The 20,671-nt window shown below is 44.7% G+C and overlaps 1 protein-coding gene across 4 annotated transcripts in view; it reads right to left on the bottom strand.

The window, feature by feature from the left end:
- Positions 1–16,284, bottom strand: part of SMAP1 (small ArfGAP 1) — a 189,833-nt gene extending 173,549 nt beyond the window's left edge. For all 4 annotated transcript variants that reach the window (XM_002690008.6, XM_005210641.4, XM_010808339.4 and 1 more), the window contains exon 1: positions 15,920–16,284. In XM_002690008.6, the coding sequence (XP_002690054.1) occupies positions 15,920–16,037 (118 nt within the window). In that variant the 5' untranslated portion in view covers positions 16,038–16,284. The remainder of the gene's footprint in view (positions 1–15,919) is intronic.
- Positions 16,285–20,671: the final 4,387 nt, after the last annotated feature.

Here is a 20,671-nt window from a genome sequence, read left to right as displayed (position 1 = left end):
CTTGTCAATTTCCACCAAAAACAGCCTTCTGAGATTCTGACTGAAATCATGTTGAACCTACAGGTTAATTTGGAGAGAACTGACATCTTAAAAAGACTGTGTCTTCTAATCCATGAACATGGTATGTCTCTCCATTTCTTTAGGTATTCTTTAATTTCTCCCAGTCTTTGGTAGTTTTCAGCATACAAGTCTTGCATTTATTTTGTTACATTTATCACTACGTTTTCAGATTTTATAAATTGCAAATGGTAATTTTTATTTCAACTTCCAACTGTTTGTTGATGGTATATAGGGATAGTTAATTTTTCTACAATCACCTTGATAAACTCAATTACTGGTTCTAATACTTTTTAAAAATAAATTTTTAAGGATTTTCTACATAAATGGTCATGTTGCAACTGTTAAATTACTCGAGTGCTTCAGAGATTTTAAAAATAATTTCTGCGAGAATGTCTAACTTAAACTGTATTCCCTTCACCTTCCTATGGGGTTCCCTTGTAACTCAGCTGGTAAAGAATCCGCCTGCAGTGTGGGTGACCTGGGTTCAATCCCTGGGTTGGGACGATCCCATGAAGAAAGGAAAGGCTACCCACTCCAGTGTTCTAGCCAGGAGAATTCCATCGGGTCGCAAAGAGTTGGACACGACTGAGCAACTTTCACTTTCACCATCCTATGCCCTCTTAAGTATATCCCAAGCAGTACCTATTATAAAAATCTAGGTTCAATATATAACTTTTCATCACAAATCCACTTGTAGTAAGCAGAACAATGACTCCATAGACATCCAGTATCTAGATCTGTAAATATGTTACCTTCCATGGCAAAAGAAACTTTGCAGATATAATTAAGGGCACTGAGATGGTGTTCTTTTGAATTATCTAGGTACACTCAACATAATCATGGCAGTGACGTAAGCAGAGAGCGAGAGATCTGAAGACAGCACCATGAAGATGGAGGAAGTGGCCAAGAAGCACGCATCCCAGGTGAGCTCTTAAGTTGGAAAACAGTTTCTGTCTAGAGTCTCCCAAAGGAACACATTTGATTTTAGCTCAGTAAGACTCATTTTGGACACCAACCTCCAATATAAGATGATACATTTGTGTTGTTTTAAGTCACTAAGTTTGTGATGATTTCTAGTATCAGCAATAGGAAATTAATATACTAGTGATGATCATTTCACTTCAGTAAATATACTTCTGCTAGTTTTTTGGCACCACGCACTATCACCACCCTACACCAAAAGCACCTTTCACAAGTAGAACTGAATGAACTACTACCAAAAGTCTAGACTATATGCATGCGCACACGCACACGCGTGCGCGCGCGCGCACACACACACACACACACACACACAGAGTTGAATGTTACCCAGCCAAAACAAGAATGAATGGTTGGACCTAGAAAATACTACACTTAGTGACGTAAATCAGACAAGGCCAAGTATATGATAACATTTATATGGGGAATCTAAAAACTAACACTGAGAATTTCCTGGTGGTCCAGACTCAAAGACAGAGAAAACAAATAAATGGTTATCAAAGGTGAGGGGAGGGACAAATTAGGAGTATGGGATTAACAGACACAGACTACTCTACATAAAACAGATAAGCAACAAGGATTTATTGTATATCACAGGGAATTATATTCAACATCTTATAATAATCTATAAAGGAAAATAACCTGAAAAAATTTATAACTGATTTACTATGCTGCACACCTGAAACACATTATAAACCAACTATACTTCAATTTTTTTAAAGTCCAGAATAAATCATAATTTTTTGCAAATTTTCTTACACTGGAAGATAAAGCTATCCTAAATATGATTTGTTACAAAATTTTAAAAATTCCTTTGATTTTCTTTTTAAGTTTGTATTCAAGCTGATCACTTGAAACACACTCTTTAAAAAAGATCAGTGGGAAACATCTGAGGATCTGTCATCAATGACTCTTAGAAGCAACCACTTGGATCTCAGAAAATGAAGACCAAAAGTTGTTGTGGAGCGGGGAGTGAAAAGAATGGAGGATTACTAGCAAGATTATAATTATCTCCCCTTTGGACCCTCAAAGTCCTTACATTTACCACTCGAAATGCATATGAACATGAAACCAGCACGTATTTCCAATAGCATCTCGTGTAAGCTCTTATTTTGTGTTAAGCAAAATACTTTCAAAAAGTCATTTCTATATGATATTATAGGTAAATGCCATTCGCAGTTAACAAAACTCCATGTAACATCTTAGGCAAAAAATACTGCCACTGATAAATGTACATGACTAACTGAAAATGCACCTACAGGTCTCCTCTTTAAAATGATGACTGAACCCATATCTTGGCTTTAGTAGTTGACTGGAAGAGGTGGGGATTTCTTTAATTTTACTCTACTCCAAGAAAGCAGTAAAATGAAAAGGTTTCACATGGAAGACTTCTCAACCAGTAAAGAATATTCCTGTTAGCTACATGATATGCCTTGAAGCTAAATAAAAACAGTGACACGTAAATTTGCTCAGCAAGACCTAAGTCATCAGTGAAGTCTTTAAAAAGTATAAAGGTCTGATCATGATTCAAAGTTCAGTAAGACCCCCAAATATTTTATACCCTCAATAATAATTATAGACCCTCAATAACAGAGGTTTTTAATTAACAATAATAGTAAATACTAGCATAGAAGCAACAAGAGGCAGGGAATTCAGGAACCAGCACAGACCATGAGGGAGATGAAATAAATCTTTGCAGTAAGGCTCAACAAGGACAGGGACAACTGGTCACCAAGCAGTTGTCCCTGCTTGTCCCTTCTAGCAGAGTCTAGAAGCAAAGCTTAGACTCACATCTGGCTTTACTAACTTACCCAAGGACACTGCTTTCCAATTCTACCATGCTAATTCTATGGTACAGGGAGATAATCAGTACCTGACCTAAGGATGTAACTGCAGAAACAGAAACAAATAAGTTATACGGAAGACCCCCCTTCCAAACAAAAACACTTAAGGACTTCTCTGTTGATTCGATCAATTCATAGAATAAAGTTTAGTCATCAGAAAAAAAAATTCTGTTTTGTTGAAATTGGTATTTTGAAGTTAGGCTGGTTATGCTATTAAAAGCAAAGAGATAAAGTAAAACAAAGACTCTGTCCACACTTGAACACATTTAGCAATAACCTCTCTGACGAAGACCTTACGTCTGGTGGTGGTGGTGGTGCTTTATTTGCTAAGTTGTGTTCATCGGCTGTTTGCAAACCCATGGACTGTAGCCCGCTCCTCTGTCCATGGAACTTCCCAGGTTACTGGAGTGGGTTGCCATTTCCTTCTCCAGGGGATCTTCCCAAACCAGGGATTGAACCAGAGTCTCCTGCACTGCAGGCAGATTCTTTATCAACTGAGCCACCAGGGAAGCCCTTATGTCAGCTTGAAGGTGATAATCTCTTCCCTCAAAATAATCTCTTCTATCACAAATTTCAACTACAAAAGCATGTATTTTCTTTCAAGCATGTAACATGCAGCTAGCAACACACACTCTGGAGCTAAATCTCCTGGGTTCAAAATCTTGACTCTATGGTCCAGATTCCCAACTCCATCTCATCCAGTAAAGCTGGGAATTTCCTCTAATGCTTATACCTGCTCCTCTGGCCAATACTCCTAGGCTGGGTTCTAGAGATAGCTGAGATATGCTGAAACACTGACGTGGTCTGCTGATATTGTCTGCTGATACTGTCGTTTAGTTGCTAAACTGTGTCTGACCCTCTGCGACCCCAAGGACTGTAGCCCCCCAGGTTCCTCTGTCCACAGGATTTTGCAGGCAAGAATACTGGAGGGGGTTGCCTTATCCTCCTCCAGAGGAATCTTCCTGACCCAGGGAGTCAACCTGAATCTCCTGCTTGTCAGGGGGATTCCAAAGCACTGAGCCACCTGGGAAGTCGGGTCTGCCAATATACTGGAGGAAAACACACACTATCAAACAACGCTGTAAGGTCCCCAAGTCTACCCGCAAGTGTGCTACTTCACTAAGAGGACTCAACGTACATGTGTACTCACGGCTACGATTTCTTACAGCAGAAGGATACCAAGCGTACTGGCAAAAGGAAAAGGTACGAAACGCGAAATCCGGGAGAAATCAGGCACAGGTGTGCAGAAGGCCTCTTCCAGCGGGGCTGCACTCAACAAACTTCTCCACAGTGAGTTCAGACAGTGGGTGTGAAATGCTGCCAGCCAGGGAAGCTCTTCAGAGATTCCGTGCCTAGGGCTTTTACCTGCGAGCTTGCCTAGCCCATATGCAATCTCCAGACTCCCAGAAGAAAAAGAGGTGTCCAGAAGAAACCATACTATATGCACAATGAGTTTAGGCACAGTGACCGACATGACTTACGGTGATGAGACCCTTCCACATCCAAGCCCCCGGATGCCACTCAGGGGCCAGCTCTGGAATCAATCCTGCTTCCAACAGACCAGCAAATCCTTTAATGTAGACCTCATCCTCCTGTTCCTCGATTAATTCCCAGCTCCCAGAAAAGTGCCTGAAATATATGGTAGCCATCGAAAAATTTTTTCATGAAAAAATTTCTGGCTCTACCATTTCCCAACTGGGCAACACTGGGAAGTTACTTAAGTTCTGTGTGCCTCAGTTTCCTTCACTTGTATTACCAACCTCAAAAGATTACATTGAGGACTAATTATATGTTAATATGTGAAAATATTTGATAAATACTTGATAAATATTTGATAAATACTTGCCATCAGTGGCTGGCAAGAATGAAGCACTATATAATTTGTGTATCTATCAATACGCCAGCAAATTTGGAAAACTCAGCAGTGGCCAGAGCACTGGAAAAGGTCAGTTTTCATTCCAATCCCAAAGAAAGGCAATGCCAAAGAATGCTCAAACTACCGCACAATTGCACTCATCTCATATGCTAGTAAAGTGAAGTCGCTCAAAGTAATGCTCAAAATTCTCCAAGCCAGGCTTCAGCAATACGTGAACCATGAACTTCCTGATGTTCAAGCTGGTTTGAGAAAAGGCACAGGAACTAGAGATCAAATTGCCAGCATCCACTGGATCATGGAAAAAGCAAGAGAGTTCCAGAAAAACATCTATTTCTGCTTTATTGACTATGCCAAAGCCTCTGACTGTGTGGATCACAAGAAACTGTGGAAAATTCTGAAAGAGATGGGAATACCAGACCACCTGACCTGCCTCTTGAGAAATCTGTATGCAGGTCAGGAAGCAACAGTTAGAACTGGACATGGAACAACAGACTGGTTCCAAATAGGAAAAGGAGTACGTCAAGGCTGTATATTGCCACCCTGCTTATTTAACTTGTATGCAGAGTACATCATGAGAAACGTTGGACTGGAAGAAACACAAACTGGAATCAAGATTGCCGGGAGAAATATCAATAACCTCAGATATGCAGATGACACCACCCTTATGGCAGAAAGTGAAGAGGAACTAAAAAGCCTCTTGATAAAAGTGAAAGTGGAGAGTGAAAAAGTTGGCTTAAAGCTCAACATTCAGAAAACGAAGATCATGGCATCCGGTCCCATCACTTCATGGGAAATAGATGGGGAAACAGTGAAAACAGTGTCAGACTTTATTTTTGGGGGCTCCAAAATCACTGCAGATGGTGACTGCAGCCATGAAATTAAAAGACGCTTACTCCTTGGAAGGAAAGTTATGACCAATCTAGATAGCATATTGAAAAGCAGAGACATTAATTTGCCAACAAAGGTCTGTCTAGTCAAGGCTATGGTTTTTCCTGTGGTCATGTATGGATGTGAGAGTTGGACTGTGAAGAAGGCTGAGCGCCGAAGAATTGATGCTTTTGAACTGTGGTGTTGGAGAAGACTCTTGAGAGTCCCTTGGACTGCAAGGAGATCCAACCAGTCCATTCTGAAAGAGATCAGCCCTGGGATTTCTCTGGAAGAAATGATGCTAGAGCTGAAACTCCAGTATTTTGGCCACCTGATGCCAAGAGCTGACTCATTGGAAAAGACTCTGATGCTGGGAGGGATTGGGGGCAGGAGGAGAAGGGGACGACAGAGGATGAGATGGCTGGATGGCATCACTGACTCGATGGACGTGAGTCTGAGTGAACTCCGGGAGTTGGTGATGGACAGGAATGCCTGGCGTGCTGCAATTCATGAGGTCACAAAGAGTCGGACATGACTGAGCTACTGAACTAAACTGAACCTTAGTTTTTTGTTTGTTTGAATTTTCAACCTTACAGTTTTACCTTCACCAAATTACAATGAATTTTCCCAATACTAAATTTCTAATGAACCTATAATCTACACATAGATTACAATTTAACTGATCATTGTTTCTTATCTACTGAGATCCCTAACTACTTTATGGACCACATCCAGAACTTTTTTAGCACATTTGACAGTACCTGACATGATACTTGACCTTTGCAGTGCCCAGAAAATACTGACTTACCAACAAAAATTATATGTTTGTTAAATCAACTTTTTACAGTGGTCAGCATGTAACACAGTCAACACTTTTGATAATAATTGCAACTGAAACAAAACGGTTTCCAAGTTTCTTTGATCTTCCTCTATTGAGAAGAGAAAAATGAGTTGATTCTATCCAGGGAAAAGACTGGTAATAGCAGCAGCAGCAGCAAGGAAAAGGCTTGAGTTTACAATGTACAGAATTATAATGTCAATTATTTGACCTTGCCTTACAGAGAGAATGGGTTGGAGTCCATAAAGGTCAGTAAGGGCTATATACACATCTTATACAGCAAGAATTAAGATATAAATTCACTTAAGTACTGAAATCAAGCCATGAAAGCCTATACTTTATAGTAACTATTCTTTAATTATTGATTTATTTTTGAGGCTACAAAATACTGATGTTTAGACACTCATTCAACATAAATGATGTATCGTTCCTAACATATTTCACTTGTTTATAAATGAATCAGTTCTTTTTAACTGGATAATTGCTTTTTTTGTTTCCACCACACAATGTGAACCAGCCATAAGTTTACATATATCCCCTCCCTCTGGAGCCTTCCTCCCCACTTTCCACCCCTCTAAATCGTCACAGAGCACCGGGCCGAGCTCCCTGTGTTGCACAGCAGCTCCCCACTAGCAATCTACATCACAGATGGTAATGTATATATGTCACTGCTGCTCTCTCAGTCCATCCCACCTTCTCCTTCTCCCCAGCGTTGACAGGCCAGTTCTCTACATCTGTGTCTCTATTCTTGCCCTGGATATAGGTTGATCGGTACCATTTTTCTAGATTCCATGTATGTGCATTAATATATGATATTTGTTTTTCTCTTTCTGACTTACTTTATACTGTATAACAGGCTCTAGGTTCATCCACCTCAATTCAACAGACTCAAATTTGTTTCTTTTTATGGCCAAGTAATATTCCATTGTGTCTATGTACCCCAATTTCTTTACCCATTAATCTTTTGATGGATAGGTTGCTTTCATGTCCTGACTGTAAATAGTGCTACAATGAACACCGAGATATATGCATCTTTTTGAATTATGGTTTTATGGCACCCTACTCCAGTACTCTTGCCTGGAAAATCCCATGGACAGAGGAGCCTGGTAGGCTGCAGTACATGGAGTCACTAAGAGTCAGATTCAACTGAGCAACTTCACTTTCACTTTTCACTTTCATGCATTAGAGAAGGAAATGACAATCCACTCCAGTGTTCTTGCCTGGAGAATTTCAGGGATGTGGGAGCCTGGTGGGCTGCCGTCTATGGGGTCACACAGAGTTGGACACGACTGAAGTGACTTAGCAGCAGCAGCAGGATGAACATTTCAACCTTTAAAAAAAGAAAGACGAAGACGATGAACTGGGAGAAAAAAAGCAGGGGACCACATGCAGCCAAAGTTATAAACTGATGAGTCAGAGAGACGCGTGTTTTCCATACCAGCTCCAGTGTCAGAACTCTACACATAATCAAAAGGGGAAACCTGAGAATCCACAGAATTCTGGGAACAGAGCATCAGACTGAAGTTTAACATTCTGAGAGAAACTTTAGATTGATAGGTCTCTTTTCTGGGTGCAGCAGACCTGGGTATGGCATAAGCCCTCTTGGAGGAGGTCGCCATTAACCCCACCATAGAGCCGCCAGAGCTTACACAGGACTGGGAAACAGACTCTTGGAAGAAACAAACAGAACCTTATGTGCACCAGGACCCAGGAGAAAGGAGCAGTGACCCCACAGGAGACTGACCCAGACTTGCCCATGAGGGTCCAAAGTCTCTAGCAAACGCATGGGTCAGCGGTGGCTGCTGCAGGGTCGGGGGCACTGAATGCAGCAGACCCCCTTCTGAAAGAGGTCCCCATTATCCTCATTCAGTTCAGTTCAGTCGCTCAGTTGTGTCCAACTCTTTGCAACCCCATGAATCGCAGTACACCAGGCCTTCCTGTCCATCACCAACTCCCGGAGTTCACTCAAACTCATGTCCACCAAGTCAGTGATGCCATCCAGCCATCTCATCCTCTGTCGTTCCCTTCTCCTCTTGCCCCCAATCCCTCCCAGCATCAGAGTCTTTTCCAATGAGTCAACTCTTCGCATCAGGTGGCCAAAGTACTGGAGTTTCAGCTTTAGCATCATTCCTTCCAAAGAACACCCAGGGCTGAACTCCTTTAGAATGGACTAGCTGGATCTCCTTGCAGTCCAAGGGACTCTCAAGAGTCTTCTCCAACACCACAGTTCAAAAGCATCAATTCTTCGGCGCTCAGCCTTCTTCACAGTCCAACTCTCACATCCATACATGACCACAGGAAAAACCATAGCCTTGACTAGACAGACCTTTGTTGGCAAATTAATGTCTCTGCTTTTCAATATGCTATCTAGGTTGGTCATAACTTTTCTTCCAAGGAGTAAGCGTCTTTTAATTTCATGGCTGCAGTCACCATCTGCAGTGATTTTGGAGCCCCCAAAAATAAAGTCTGACACTGTTTCCACTGTTATCCTCATTACCTGCACCATTACTGGACTCAGGTCAAATATCAGGGAGGGAAAACAGCCCCGATCATCAACAGAAAATGGGATTAAAGATTTACTGAGCATGGCCCCGCCCATCAGAACAAGACCCAGATTCCCCCTCAGTCAGTCTCTCCCATCAGGAAGCTTCCATGAGCCTCTTATCCTTCTCCATCAGAGGGCAGACAGAATGAAAACCACAATCACAGAAAACTACTCAATCTGGTAACATGGACCAGAGCCTCGTCTAACTCAATGAAACTATGAACCATGCCGTGTAGGGCCACCCAAGATGGACCAGTCATGGTGGAGAGTTCTGACAAAACGTGGTCCACTGGAGAAGGGAACGGCAAACCACTTCAGTATTCTTGCCTTGAGAACCCCATGGACAGTATGAAAAGGCAAAATTACAGGAGACTGAAAGATGAACTCCCCAGGTCAGTAGGAGCCCAATGTGCTACTTCTCCAACATGGAGAAGAGTGGAGAAGTAACTCCAGAAAGAATGAAGGGATGGAGCCAACGCAAAAAGAACACCCAGCTGTAGATGTGACTAGTGATGGAAGCAAAGTCCAATGCTGTAGAGAGCAATATTGCACAGGAACCTGGAATGTTAGGCCCATGAATCAAAGCAAATTGGAAGTGGTCAAACAGGAGATGGCAAGAGTGAACGTCAACATTTTAGGAATCAGCAAACTAAAATGAACTGGAATGGGTGAATTTAACTCAGATGACCATTATATCTACTACTGCGGGCAGGAATCCCTTAGAAGAAATGGAGTAGCCATCATAGTCAACAAAAGAGTCCAAAATGCAGTACTTGGATGCAATCTCAAAAACAACAGAATGATCTCTGTTCGTTTCCAAGGTAAACCATTCAATATCACAGTAACCCAAGTCTATGTCCCGACCACTAATTGCACTCATCCCACATGCTAGCAAAGTAATGCTCAAAAGTCTCCGAGCCCGTACGTGAACCATGAACTTCCATATGTTCAACCTAGATTTATAAAAGGCAGAGGAACCGGAGATCAAATTGCCAACATCCGCTGGATCATCAAAAAAGCAAGAGAGTTCCAGAAAAACATCTATTTCTGCTTTACTGACTATGCCAAGCCTTTGACTGTGTGGATCACAACAAACTGTGGAAAATTCTGAAAGAGACAGGAATACCAAATCATCTGATCTGCCTCCTGAGAAATCTGTATGCAGGTCAGGAAGCAACAGTTAAAACTGGATATGGAACAACAGACTGGTTCCAAATTGGGAAAGGAATACGTCAAAGCTGTATATTGTCACTCTGCTTATTTAACTTCTAAGCAGAGTACATCATGAGAAACGCTGGGCTGGAAGAAGCACAAGCTGGAATCAAGATTGCTAGGAGAAATATCAATAACCTCAGATATGCAGATGACACCACCCTTATGGCAGAAAGCAAAGAAGAACTAAAGAGCCTCTTGATGAACGTGAAAGAGGAGAGTGAAAAAGTTGGGTTAAAACTCAATATTCAGAAAACTAAGATCATGGCATCCGGTTCCATCACTTCAATACAAACTGAGACAGACTATTTTTTTGGGCTCCAAAATCACTGCAGATGGTGACTGCAGCCATGAAATTAAAAGGCGGCTTGCTTCTTGGAAGAAAAGCTATGACCAACCTAGACAGCATGTTAAAAAGCAGAGATATTACTTTGCCAACAAAGGTCCATCTAGTCAAAGCTTTCATTTTTCCAGTAATCATGTATGGGTGTGAGAGTTGGGCTATAAAGAAATCTGAGCGTCGAACAATTGATGCTTTTGAACTGTGGTGTTGGAGAAAACTCTTGAGAGTCCCTTGGACTGCAAGGAGATCCAACCAGCCAATCCTTAAGGAAATCAACCCTGAACACTCGTTGGAAGGACTGATGCTGAGGCTGAAACTCCAATACTTTGGCCACCTGATGCGAAGAACTGACTCACTGGAAAAGACCCTGATGCTGGGAAAGAGTGAGGGCGGGAAGAGAAGAGGACCGCAGAGGATGAGATGGCTGGATGGCATCACCAACTCAATGGACATGAGTCTGAGTAAACTCCGGGAGTCGATGATGGACCGGGAGACCTGGCGTGCTGCAGTCCATGGGGTCGCAGAGTCAGACACAACTGAACTGACCTGAACTTAGAGAAATTATAATCACAGACTTCTGTTTACATAAATTTATTCTACAAGTATTAACATCATTATAAACACCAGTTCCTAGAGGTGAATTGTACTTTTTAGTAAGAATTACTTTGTTATTTCAGGGTTCCTATATAAACCTATTTTAAAGTAACAGTTAATGAAAAATGTTCACCACCCTCAGCTGCCTGTAGTGGCCTCTAGGACTGGGTCTCACAGCTCCATTTCACTCTTCTAATTTGTGAAGAGGTCAGAAAGCCTAGGCTCCCTTGATGGGAGAGGACTGGACCTAAGTTAGGTCTGCAGCAGGGCATGTGGATGGCACAGGCTTGGCAGCTGCCGTCTTTCCACAGTTAGGACAGCCGACATATATGCCCAATAGGCACTGACTGGCCACAGCAGCCTGGCTGTCCAATCAGCTGAAGGGAGAGATGCAGCCGCGGCAGTGGTGGCAGAGGCAGTGGTGTGTGGCCTTGAAATCAGAAGGCCAGGAGAGACTCCCTGACCTCAGCTCCTCCAGCCCTTTCGACAGTGTTGTGGAGGGTCTACTTCTTAACAGATATCATGATGGCTCCAGTGGTTCCGTTTCCTGTCCTATCCGCTGACTTACAATACATTCACCTTAGGACAGTTCACGTCCTCTTACATTCTGGCCGGGACCACTATTATAAGCAAGTGACCAGGTGGCTGGCTCTCGCCACTCCAGTTCCTCCTCTGACCAGTCACTGCCAAGTCTGATCGTGCTTTAAGACAGCATATTCAAAAGCAGAGATATTACTTTGCCAACAAAGTTTACCCACAGGCCGAAAGGTGTACGCTCATCCACATATCTGCCGCCTGTCCTCAGCTCTGTGCTTTCACATCCGCCCTTTCAAAGGTATCTGCTGAGCTGCATCTCACCTGCTGCGCCCAGGACTGGGGCTACAAGGCAAAACAAGACAGACAAGGTCCCTTCCGTCTCAGAGCTACAATCCAATCCCCGATTTCCCAATAATTACCCAAATAATGTTTAATTACAACTGTGGTGAGTGTAATAAAAAACTCAAGGTGCGTCTCACATGTATAAATGGAAGCCTAATCTAACCTGGGAAGATCAGAGAGAATCAATTCCCTTGAAGAGACACTTAAGCAGAAACTGGAAGATAGGTAAACTGACCAGATAAAAATTGTCAGCTTCCTGGGCAAAAGAAAAGAGCATGTGCAAAGGCCCTGAGACAGCACTCTAGGCGCTGTGAAGACAATCAAGGGACACAAGCTAGGTGCAAGGCGAGCAGCAGTCCACAGTAAGTGGCCAGCGAGGCGCGGCTCACACTGTTCCAACAGTGTCCTGAGTGCACTGTTCTGAAATGCTGCATGTGCTGAAAGGACTCATGTGCAAAAATGCAGCCCCCACCAAACAAGCTCCTTTAGGGTCTTGCAGCAAGTTTAGTGCTCGAATCCGATACAGCACTTAGCAGTGTGTCCTCAAGTCAAGACTGTGAAGAAATGAGTGTTTGATCTGAGTCAAGAGATCATACCTCTCCATACCAGGCAGTCTCTAGGGTTCAAGCATCTTCTGATTCCAACCACCCCAAAACTTACAAGGCAAGAGATGCATTTTTCATGCCAACCTATACATGCTCAGAGTGACAGCTAATATTTACTGCAGATGATAAATACTTCAAACAGTGAAGAGTACACTTTAAGTCAGCAAGGGGCTCTAAATCCTCCCTGCTCCGTGAAGTGCCGCCAACTAGTCACCGACAGAACTGCTTTCAAAGTCGTGCGGAGAGCCCACCAAGGCCTGAGAGAGGAAGGGCGGCACCATCTGCTTGCTCTTACTCTCCGGTCGCTCAACAGACTTGCTAAGAGTAGGACCAAGAGCAGGAAACTGGCACCTATGCCATCCTTTGCTCCTTCCTCCCTTCCCAAATACTATCAAAATCAGGAAGCACACACCGGTGACCCAGTAAGAAAACGTCAAAATCCAAGGGACAAACTTCTGCCAGTTGGTATAAGGCAATAGAAGAGGGAAATCTCTAGCCCTAAAGTCTAGTTCTGATACAAAGACCCATGGGGGAAGCATACTTTTTAAGAAAGAAAATTAAGTTAACTAGGAAATAGCTTCAAAATACATGAAAAGTTTGATGCAGTTTATTAGGCAGTGAAGGAAAAAAAAAAAAACATCAATACACATATACAGTATGGAACCACTTATAATAACTGAGCTGTAAAAAGAAGACCTTTAGCATGTCTTTTAAAAGTATATTTAATTGTAAAGCAATTATCCTCCAGGGGCTTCCCTGGTGGCTCAGTGGTAAAGAATCTGCCTGCCATTGCAGGAGACATGGGTTCCATCCCACAGTTGGGAAGATGCCGTGCAGAAGGAAATGGCAACCCACTCCAGTCTTCTTGCCTGGGAAACCCCATGGACAGAGGAGCCTGGTGGACTACAGTCCATGGGATCACAGAAGAAGTGGACACAACTTAGCAACAATAGCAATTAAGTAAAACAATTTTATCCTCCAATTTTGAAAAAAAGTACAATCAGAATTTCACTACCTACATTTACTATGTCAATTGGCACACACGCGTGCGTGCCAAATCGTTTCAGTCGTGTCTGACTCTTTGCAACCCTATGGACTGTAGCCCGCCAAGTGTCTCTGTCCATGGGCTTCTCCAAACAAGAATACTGAAATGGGTTGCCAAGCCCTCGTCCAGCGGGATCCTTCTGACCCAGGAATTGAACCCAGGTCTCTTATGTCTCCCTACACTGGCAGGCTAGTTTTTTAGCACTAGCACCACATGAGAAGCCCTGTCATCTGGTATACATAATAAATCCAAAATCAAGAAATAAACCAAGATTTCTAGATCATACCAAAGACTCAAAAACTTTACAAAATATATTTAATCATAGCAACTGCCTTACTGTGTCAATTTTTTTCAATTATTACAACTATGAAATCAAGTTTCATTCAACCAGTAAGTGCTTTGAACTATTTGCTTTTTTTTTTCCCCTTGAAGGACCAAGATGAAACAATGAAATAATTTAGAAGATCGTCTTAACACTATCCTAGATTCAGTAGCATCAGGAAAAAGCGCTGACCTTTCTAAATCCTGACTGTGGCTCATGCCCTTCACACCAACCACATCCTTGAGCTCTCGGTACTCTCTTCTGTCTCACTTCCTCCAGTTCTCAAAAACAAAACCACACACACAAGACCAAACAAAACCAAAATAAAAAAGACATCCATTCAATACACATCTACTGACCTCAGTGGCAATCCAACATGTGAGGAATACTAATGCTCGCTATTTCTCACATCAGAAAAAGTAAAAGTTTTGTCCTAATGTGAGAAGTACCTGATTATATCCTTCTCCCACCTCAAAAACTATAAACGCAAATGTCAACATGTGGTAAACAATGGCTTTCTCTAAACCTATAAATTATTTTAAGAAGCATTAGTGAAAATCTGATTTTACAAAGTACCTTTTGGCAGAAAGAAATCTGAACAAAAATTATTTTTGAATAGTTTCTATAAATAAAGAAAGGGAACTGCTAAAATTGTTATTCAATCTCTAATGAACAGATCTAATACTTCCTAGCATCTATGTGATTGATTCATTACTCAAAATACATACAATATAAACTCAAATACTGGCCTTTTAAAGGCCCATTTTCCAGTATTTCACTAGTGTGGTGATGAGTAATAGAGCCTCAATACAGAAAGGAATTCATTCTCCAAAAATCACACACGTAACCCATAGCAGGTAAATATTAGTGCAATAATCAGGCGTGTGCAACTCACTGCCTGAAAGATTGGCCCCAAGTGACTTTACTATGATACTGAAAAGTGCTTCATAAACTTCCAGTCCAGTCACACGACCTCCCAGTAGCCGAGGACCGTCAGGGTAGTAAAGGAACCTGCCAATGGCGTGTGGCTGAGTCTTGTCAAGTATCACCTGCCCACTGAGGCGTGACTCATTTACACAGCGTTGAGGAAGAACAGGAAAGCTTCAGGAAAAGGCCAGGTCAAACAGTGCAGAAATCTTCAATTACCTTCCCAGAGACTGAATGCGGCTCCGGAGAACCCTCGGTCTCTCACCAGGGACACCAATTCACAAATAAGCCGGGTTTCATTTTTAGCCGTATGAGGGGTTTGTTTAAAAAAAAAAAAAAAACTCTGAAACGTGTTTCCCGTGAGATTACTTATAAGACATTAAATATACATCAGTTCTCCAAAGCCGAAACATATACGCTAAAAATAGAGTGTCTATTTCAAAGGCTGAGGCAGAAGCCCTCCAACTGAACAAACTAAAATTAGGTTCCTCTCATGTCTGGATCTCAAGAACACCCCTTCGACGTTCAAGAGGCACACAGACCAGGGTCCACATATAGACTCCCCTGGACTAGCCTGTCGGAGAGAATCGAGTTAAAACCTTCAGCAACAGAAGCAGCCCCGCGTCCAAGAAGACTCAAGTTAACGAAACCCCTTCTCCTTCGGGCCAAAATCCAGGCTGGAGCACAGCACGAACGCCCAGCCTCAAGCCCTTCCCCAGCTGCCTCGCTGAGCGCGCCCCAGGCGAGGAGTGCCGGGAGGATCGCCGGGAGGACCACTCGAGGACTGCCCCGAGGACCGCCGCACAGTCAGTCCTCCCGGTCGCCGGCCAGAGGCTGCCCCGGCCGCCCAGCCCCGCAGCGCCCGGGCGGAGAACGCGGCCCGCCCGGCCGCCCCACCCGCCGCGGCACCTGCCAGGCGGTCCGCGCCGGTCCGGCGGGAGCAGGGGACCCCGGAGCCCCGACCCGAGGGTCGCGCCGCGCTACCTTTGGCCTCGCAGTCGGCGCAGTATTTGTTGTCCTCCTCCCTCAGCAGCTTGGACAGGATGAGCTGGTGCTGCTCGTTCAGCTTCTGCGCCTTCTCCCGGCACGAGCGCGTCGCCATCGCGGCGGGGTGGACGCGGGCAGCAGCCGGGCGGGACGGGCGAGGGGCCGCGCAGCTGGACGCGCCGGGGGCCACCGGGGCCGCTCGGACTCAGCCGGGAAACGACGGCCGCGGCGGCTGGAGCAGGAGGAGGGGCGGCGGCGGCGGCGGCGGCGGCGGCGGAGGCGGCAGGGCCGACGTGTCCCGCCTCCTCGCCGGGCCGGCCCCGCACGCACCGCCGAGCCGGCGAGGGGGAGGGGCCGGGGCCAAGGCTTCCGGGCGGCGCCGCCGGAAGGAACGGACGCTGACGCGCCGCGCATGCGCCGGGCCTCCCACGAACCCAGCCCGCGGGGCGCTTCCGCTCCGGTCTAGCGCACAGGTAGTTCCGGGAAGGTGCCGCGCCTTACGCGAAAGTGGACCGCTGGGCGCTTCCGCTCGCGCCCGGCGCCCAGGTGGTTCCGGCAAGGTGCCGCGCCTTACGCGCTTGTGGACTTCCGCGCTCTCTGCAGACGCTATCGTCGCTGGGGACCTCGAGTCTGACCCTGTAAAGGACGACCTTTCCGTGTGCTTCTTTGCCTTTGCACCTGCGGCACGACATTGGAAAGGCAGAAGTAATCGTAACTGGGCGGATTCTGTCATTCATTCAACGTTTCTTCACCGGCAAGTTGGAAACAGACACTGGGCTTGAAGCTGGAGGCCCGTATGGGACCTAATAGGCAAAACTGCCTGTTCTATTGTAGGGGTTGTGACATGTGTTATTGAAGGCCGACGTCGGTCGGTGGCCACTGTGCGCCTTGAGCTATTAAGTCATCCAGTCCTTAACACAGCCCTGAATAGTGTTGTCCGCATCCTACACATGGGGACATCCTAGCTTCCCAGGTGGCTAAGACGGTAAAGAATTTTCTTGCAATGCAAGAAACACAGGTTTGATCCCTGGGCTGGGAAGATCCCCTGGAGAAGGGAAAGGCTACCCATTCCAGTCTTCTTGCCAGGAGAATTCCGTGGACAGAGGAGCCTGGCGGGCTACAGTCCATGGGGTCGCAAGGAGTCGGACACGACTGAGCGACTAACACACTAACACACACGTCCTACAGAAGGGCCATGTGGCCTGGAGGAGTGAGAGGATTTGGCCCCACTGCTCCATCCAGGAGCTGAGATTCAGTACCAGAGTAAGGCCTCCCTCCCGTAAGGGCGAGAAGGACTGGGGTCCAGGAACGAAGGGCCCTGGGCCGGGTCGCTTTAAGGAGAAGCTGTATCACAATCACTTTTAATGCACAAGAATAGGGAAAGAAGACATTTTCTCAGAGCCCAGAGCTTGCAAGCCAGGCCCGTGGACTTTGAACCCTGGGTGAAGGAGTCTGAATGTTTTGGTGTGGTGTGGCATACTAGCAATTTCTAACATGGAACCTAAGGAATCAGAACAAATATGGCCCAGGCCTGTGGTGGGACGAATGCTAGGAAAGGCACTGGGCAGGAATCTGTGCGTTATCGGGCCAGTTCCTAGCCCATGCCCTGCAGAAACGTGACCCCCAACCCCAGGCTCACCTAGCCCCATTCTTGGCACAGAAGAAAATGTTTTTGGAATTAAACTGAATGGTGATGGCAGTGCAGATGTTGAGTAAATGAACTAATTACAGCTTAAACTGCATGACTGTTACAAATAACTAGGAGGACATTAAAGTAAGTGCTAATAAGCCGGAAAAAAAGTCATGTGGGAGACAGAACTAGGAGCCATTATCTTTAAGGCTAGCTTGATTTAGAGGGCCAGGGAGGGAGATTATATGCAAGAGCAGCAGGCATAGAAACAAAGACTTGAAGTAGCTTGGAAAACAGACAGAGGGACAAGGATGCTACTTAGCACAAGTGAGAGATGAGGCTGGATAAGTCAAGTGCAACAGGATTGAAGAAGGCTGGTGACACCAGACAAAGCAATCTGGCCTCGATGTAGTAGCTGATGATAGAAAACCTGTAGACTCTTCACTAGGAGAGTAGCACGGGGAACAAGTGTAAGGGGATGCTTTGGGAAAGTTGGTCCAGCAGTAATCAGTTAACAAATATCATCTTTTAGTGTCTCCCTATCCCCGCCAGAAAAGATTCCTCCACTGCAAGGATTCAGAAAGAAAAAAACAAAAAACAGAACACAGGCTCACCACCAAGAGATCATCTACGTAATGGGTTGAAAGGTCACAGCAACATCTACATTTAATATAATGTATGCCACATGTGTACTTTTAAATGTTATAGTAACCACATTTAAAAATAAAGGAACAGGTGAAATTAATTTTAATAGTACATTTGATTTAATCCAGTGTATCCAAAATATTATCATTTCAACGTGAATAATTTTAAAAGTTATTAGTGAGACATTTTTACATTCTCTTTTTGATATTGTCTTTTAAATCCAGTGTGTATTCTACACTTACAGCTTATTTCACCTTGTACTAGCAGAACTTCAAGGGTTTAGTGGCCACTGGTGGCTACACGACTGAATAGCCTGGCTCCAGCTGGTCAGCCCGGAGGTATTAAGAACCTAAGTTCAAGTTGATTGTCTGTTACAGATGTAGTAAGAAGAACAGAAGAGACTGGTACCAAAAACAACACTGTGTTCACTCATCAACATGTATTCAACAACTTCTATTCAGTTCTCCAATAATCTGAAACTTACAGTCTATCCAGGGTGAGAGACAAACATATTAATAGAAAGATGAAGAGACACATTGTAGAGTCTGCAGCAAATACATAGTGCTCTGGGAGCCAAAGGAACAGAACAGCAATATAAGAATTGGAAGAACTGGGTAAGGCTTCACCAAGTATGTGATGCTTAAACTTGGTTATAACAGATGTCGGAAGCTTTCAAGTGAATAGGGTGAGAGAGGAGCAAACAGAACAGTTTGAAACAAGATATGTACAGACTTCTCAAAATGCACGGTCGTGCTAGAAGCAATGGGCCTGGGAGGGCAGAAACCAGCATGTGCATGAAGAAGATGAACAGAGGAAAGGAATCAGGAAGAAGAAGAAGGACCAGGAGGTTAAGAGCTTTGTAGCCAAACTACATAGTTGGAATTTTTCCCTTTGGGCATAGAGAGCCGCCAGAAACCTTTACACGGAGAAAAGACCTGATTAGCTTTGTTTTCTATAACTACAGCAGCAAGCTGGAGAACGGGATAGGGGGAAATTTATCGGGAGAACAGACTACAGACAGCTTATAAAAACAGTCCAGAGAAGATACGTTGAGAGCCTATTTTAAGCCAGTAGCATAGGGTTTGGGAGAGACAGAATCAAATGATGCTTTAAAATTAGAAGCAGCAAGATTTAGCAGCTGACTGTATGCAGGGGTTGAGAGGAAGGAGGTGAGAACAACAGGGAGGTTTCCAAATCGGGAGACAGGTAAACGGTGATGCCATTAAGCCAGATCAAAATAGAAGGGACAGCACAGATTTGGGGTCGGAGGAGAAACGGTGTTTGTTTGAGGGCATGTTCAGTATAAGGTGTCCCCAGGTCTAATGGGACACCACATAGCTACTCCTAGAGCTCTTGTCTAGAGAGAATCTGGTGCTGGTCACTGGGAGTCCTCTGCATTTAAATGGTCATAGGAGCCATAGGGTGGGTGAGATTCCCTGGAGGAAAACATATAGAAAATCCCGAAGACAAAACTATGGGGGTTGCCAGCCAAATGAGTGGACAGAGAAAGGTGACATGTGGCCAGGAAGAGAACAGAGACCTTTCAAGGAGGGATTTCTGAGAAGTAAGCATGCGTGATCAGTTGCTCAGTTGTATCCAACTCTTTGCAACTCCATGGACTAGAAGAGTGAACAGCAATGCTAGCTGTTCTGGAAAAGTCATTTAGTTTTAGGCAACACACACAGCATGTAGTCACAGGTCCGTACTATGCACTGTTTTCCTGCATGACTGGCCCCTAGCCAGGAACAAGGGAAGAGGAATCATCTGCTGAGGCGCCCAAGGGCCTGTGATTGTGATTTAGATAAAATGTTGAGGAAGAGGTGGAGGTGGTTAGAAGAAAAAGAAGATGTAGGTTCATGGGTAGGAAGCAGAGCTTACCTGAAGCGTGGATGGGAGAGGGGAGGACAGGGAAGGAGGTATCTGAACTGCATGGGAGAGGTCAGGTAGAGCAGCCCAGTGACCACGGGCTCCCCAGGAAGAGAGGCAATCAAGAGTCCTTAGGAAATGGATGCTGACAACTAAAGAAGACAGGTCTGATGGCAGCTCCCAAGGAGGAGCAGGAACTGGTACTGATGAGTCTAGGATGTCATGGTGTCTATAGATGTCTACTGATGCTCGTGGCTGGGAGTGAGGTTGAAGGTTTGTTTCTGCAGATTCTTAGAGAAGGGAGGTCCCTTTAGGCTCTGAAATTCTGTTTCCAGTTGGGGAGAAAAAGATGAGAAACAATTTAGAGAATCTGAACACAATGGAGCCAGGGTTCCACAGAGGATACCGTAAAAGAGAGACAATGGGAGGGTGGGGAGGTGAGTCGGAGGAGTGACGTGGACAAGAGGGGCTGGAGGGTGGAGGCGGCATGTCTGCTGAGAGCCGTGAGAACAAGGGTAAGAGCAGATGGAACCATTGGGTATTGACAGTCCCCACAACAACCTCAGAGGTAAATTCTACTGAACTCACTATTCATGAAAGAAAATGGC

The sequence above is a fragment of the Bos taurus genome, chromosome 9 (genome assembly GCF_002263795.3).
Source record: "Bos taurus isolate L1 Dominette 01449 registration number 42190680 breed Hereford chromosome 9, ARS-UCD2.0, whole genome shotgun sequence".
In the NCBI taxonomy this organism is placed as follows: Eukaryota; Metazoa; Chordata; class Mammalia; order Artiodactyla; family Bovidae; genus Bos; species Bos taurus.
Note: the sequence above shows the minus strand (reverse complement) of the source record. Positions and strands in the feature narration are given on the sequence as shown.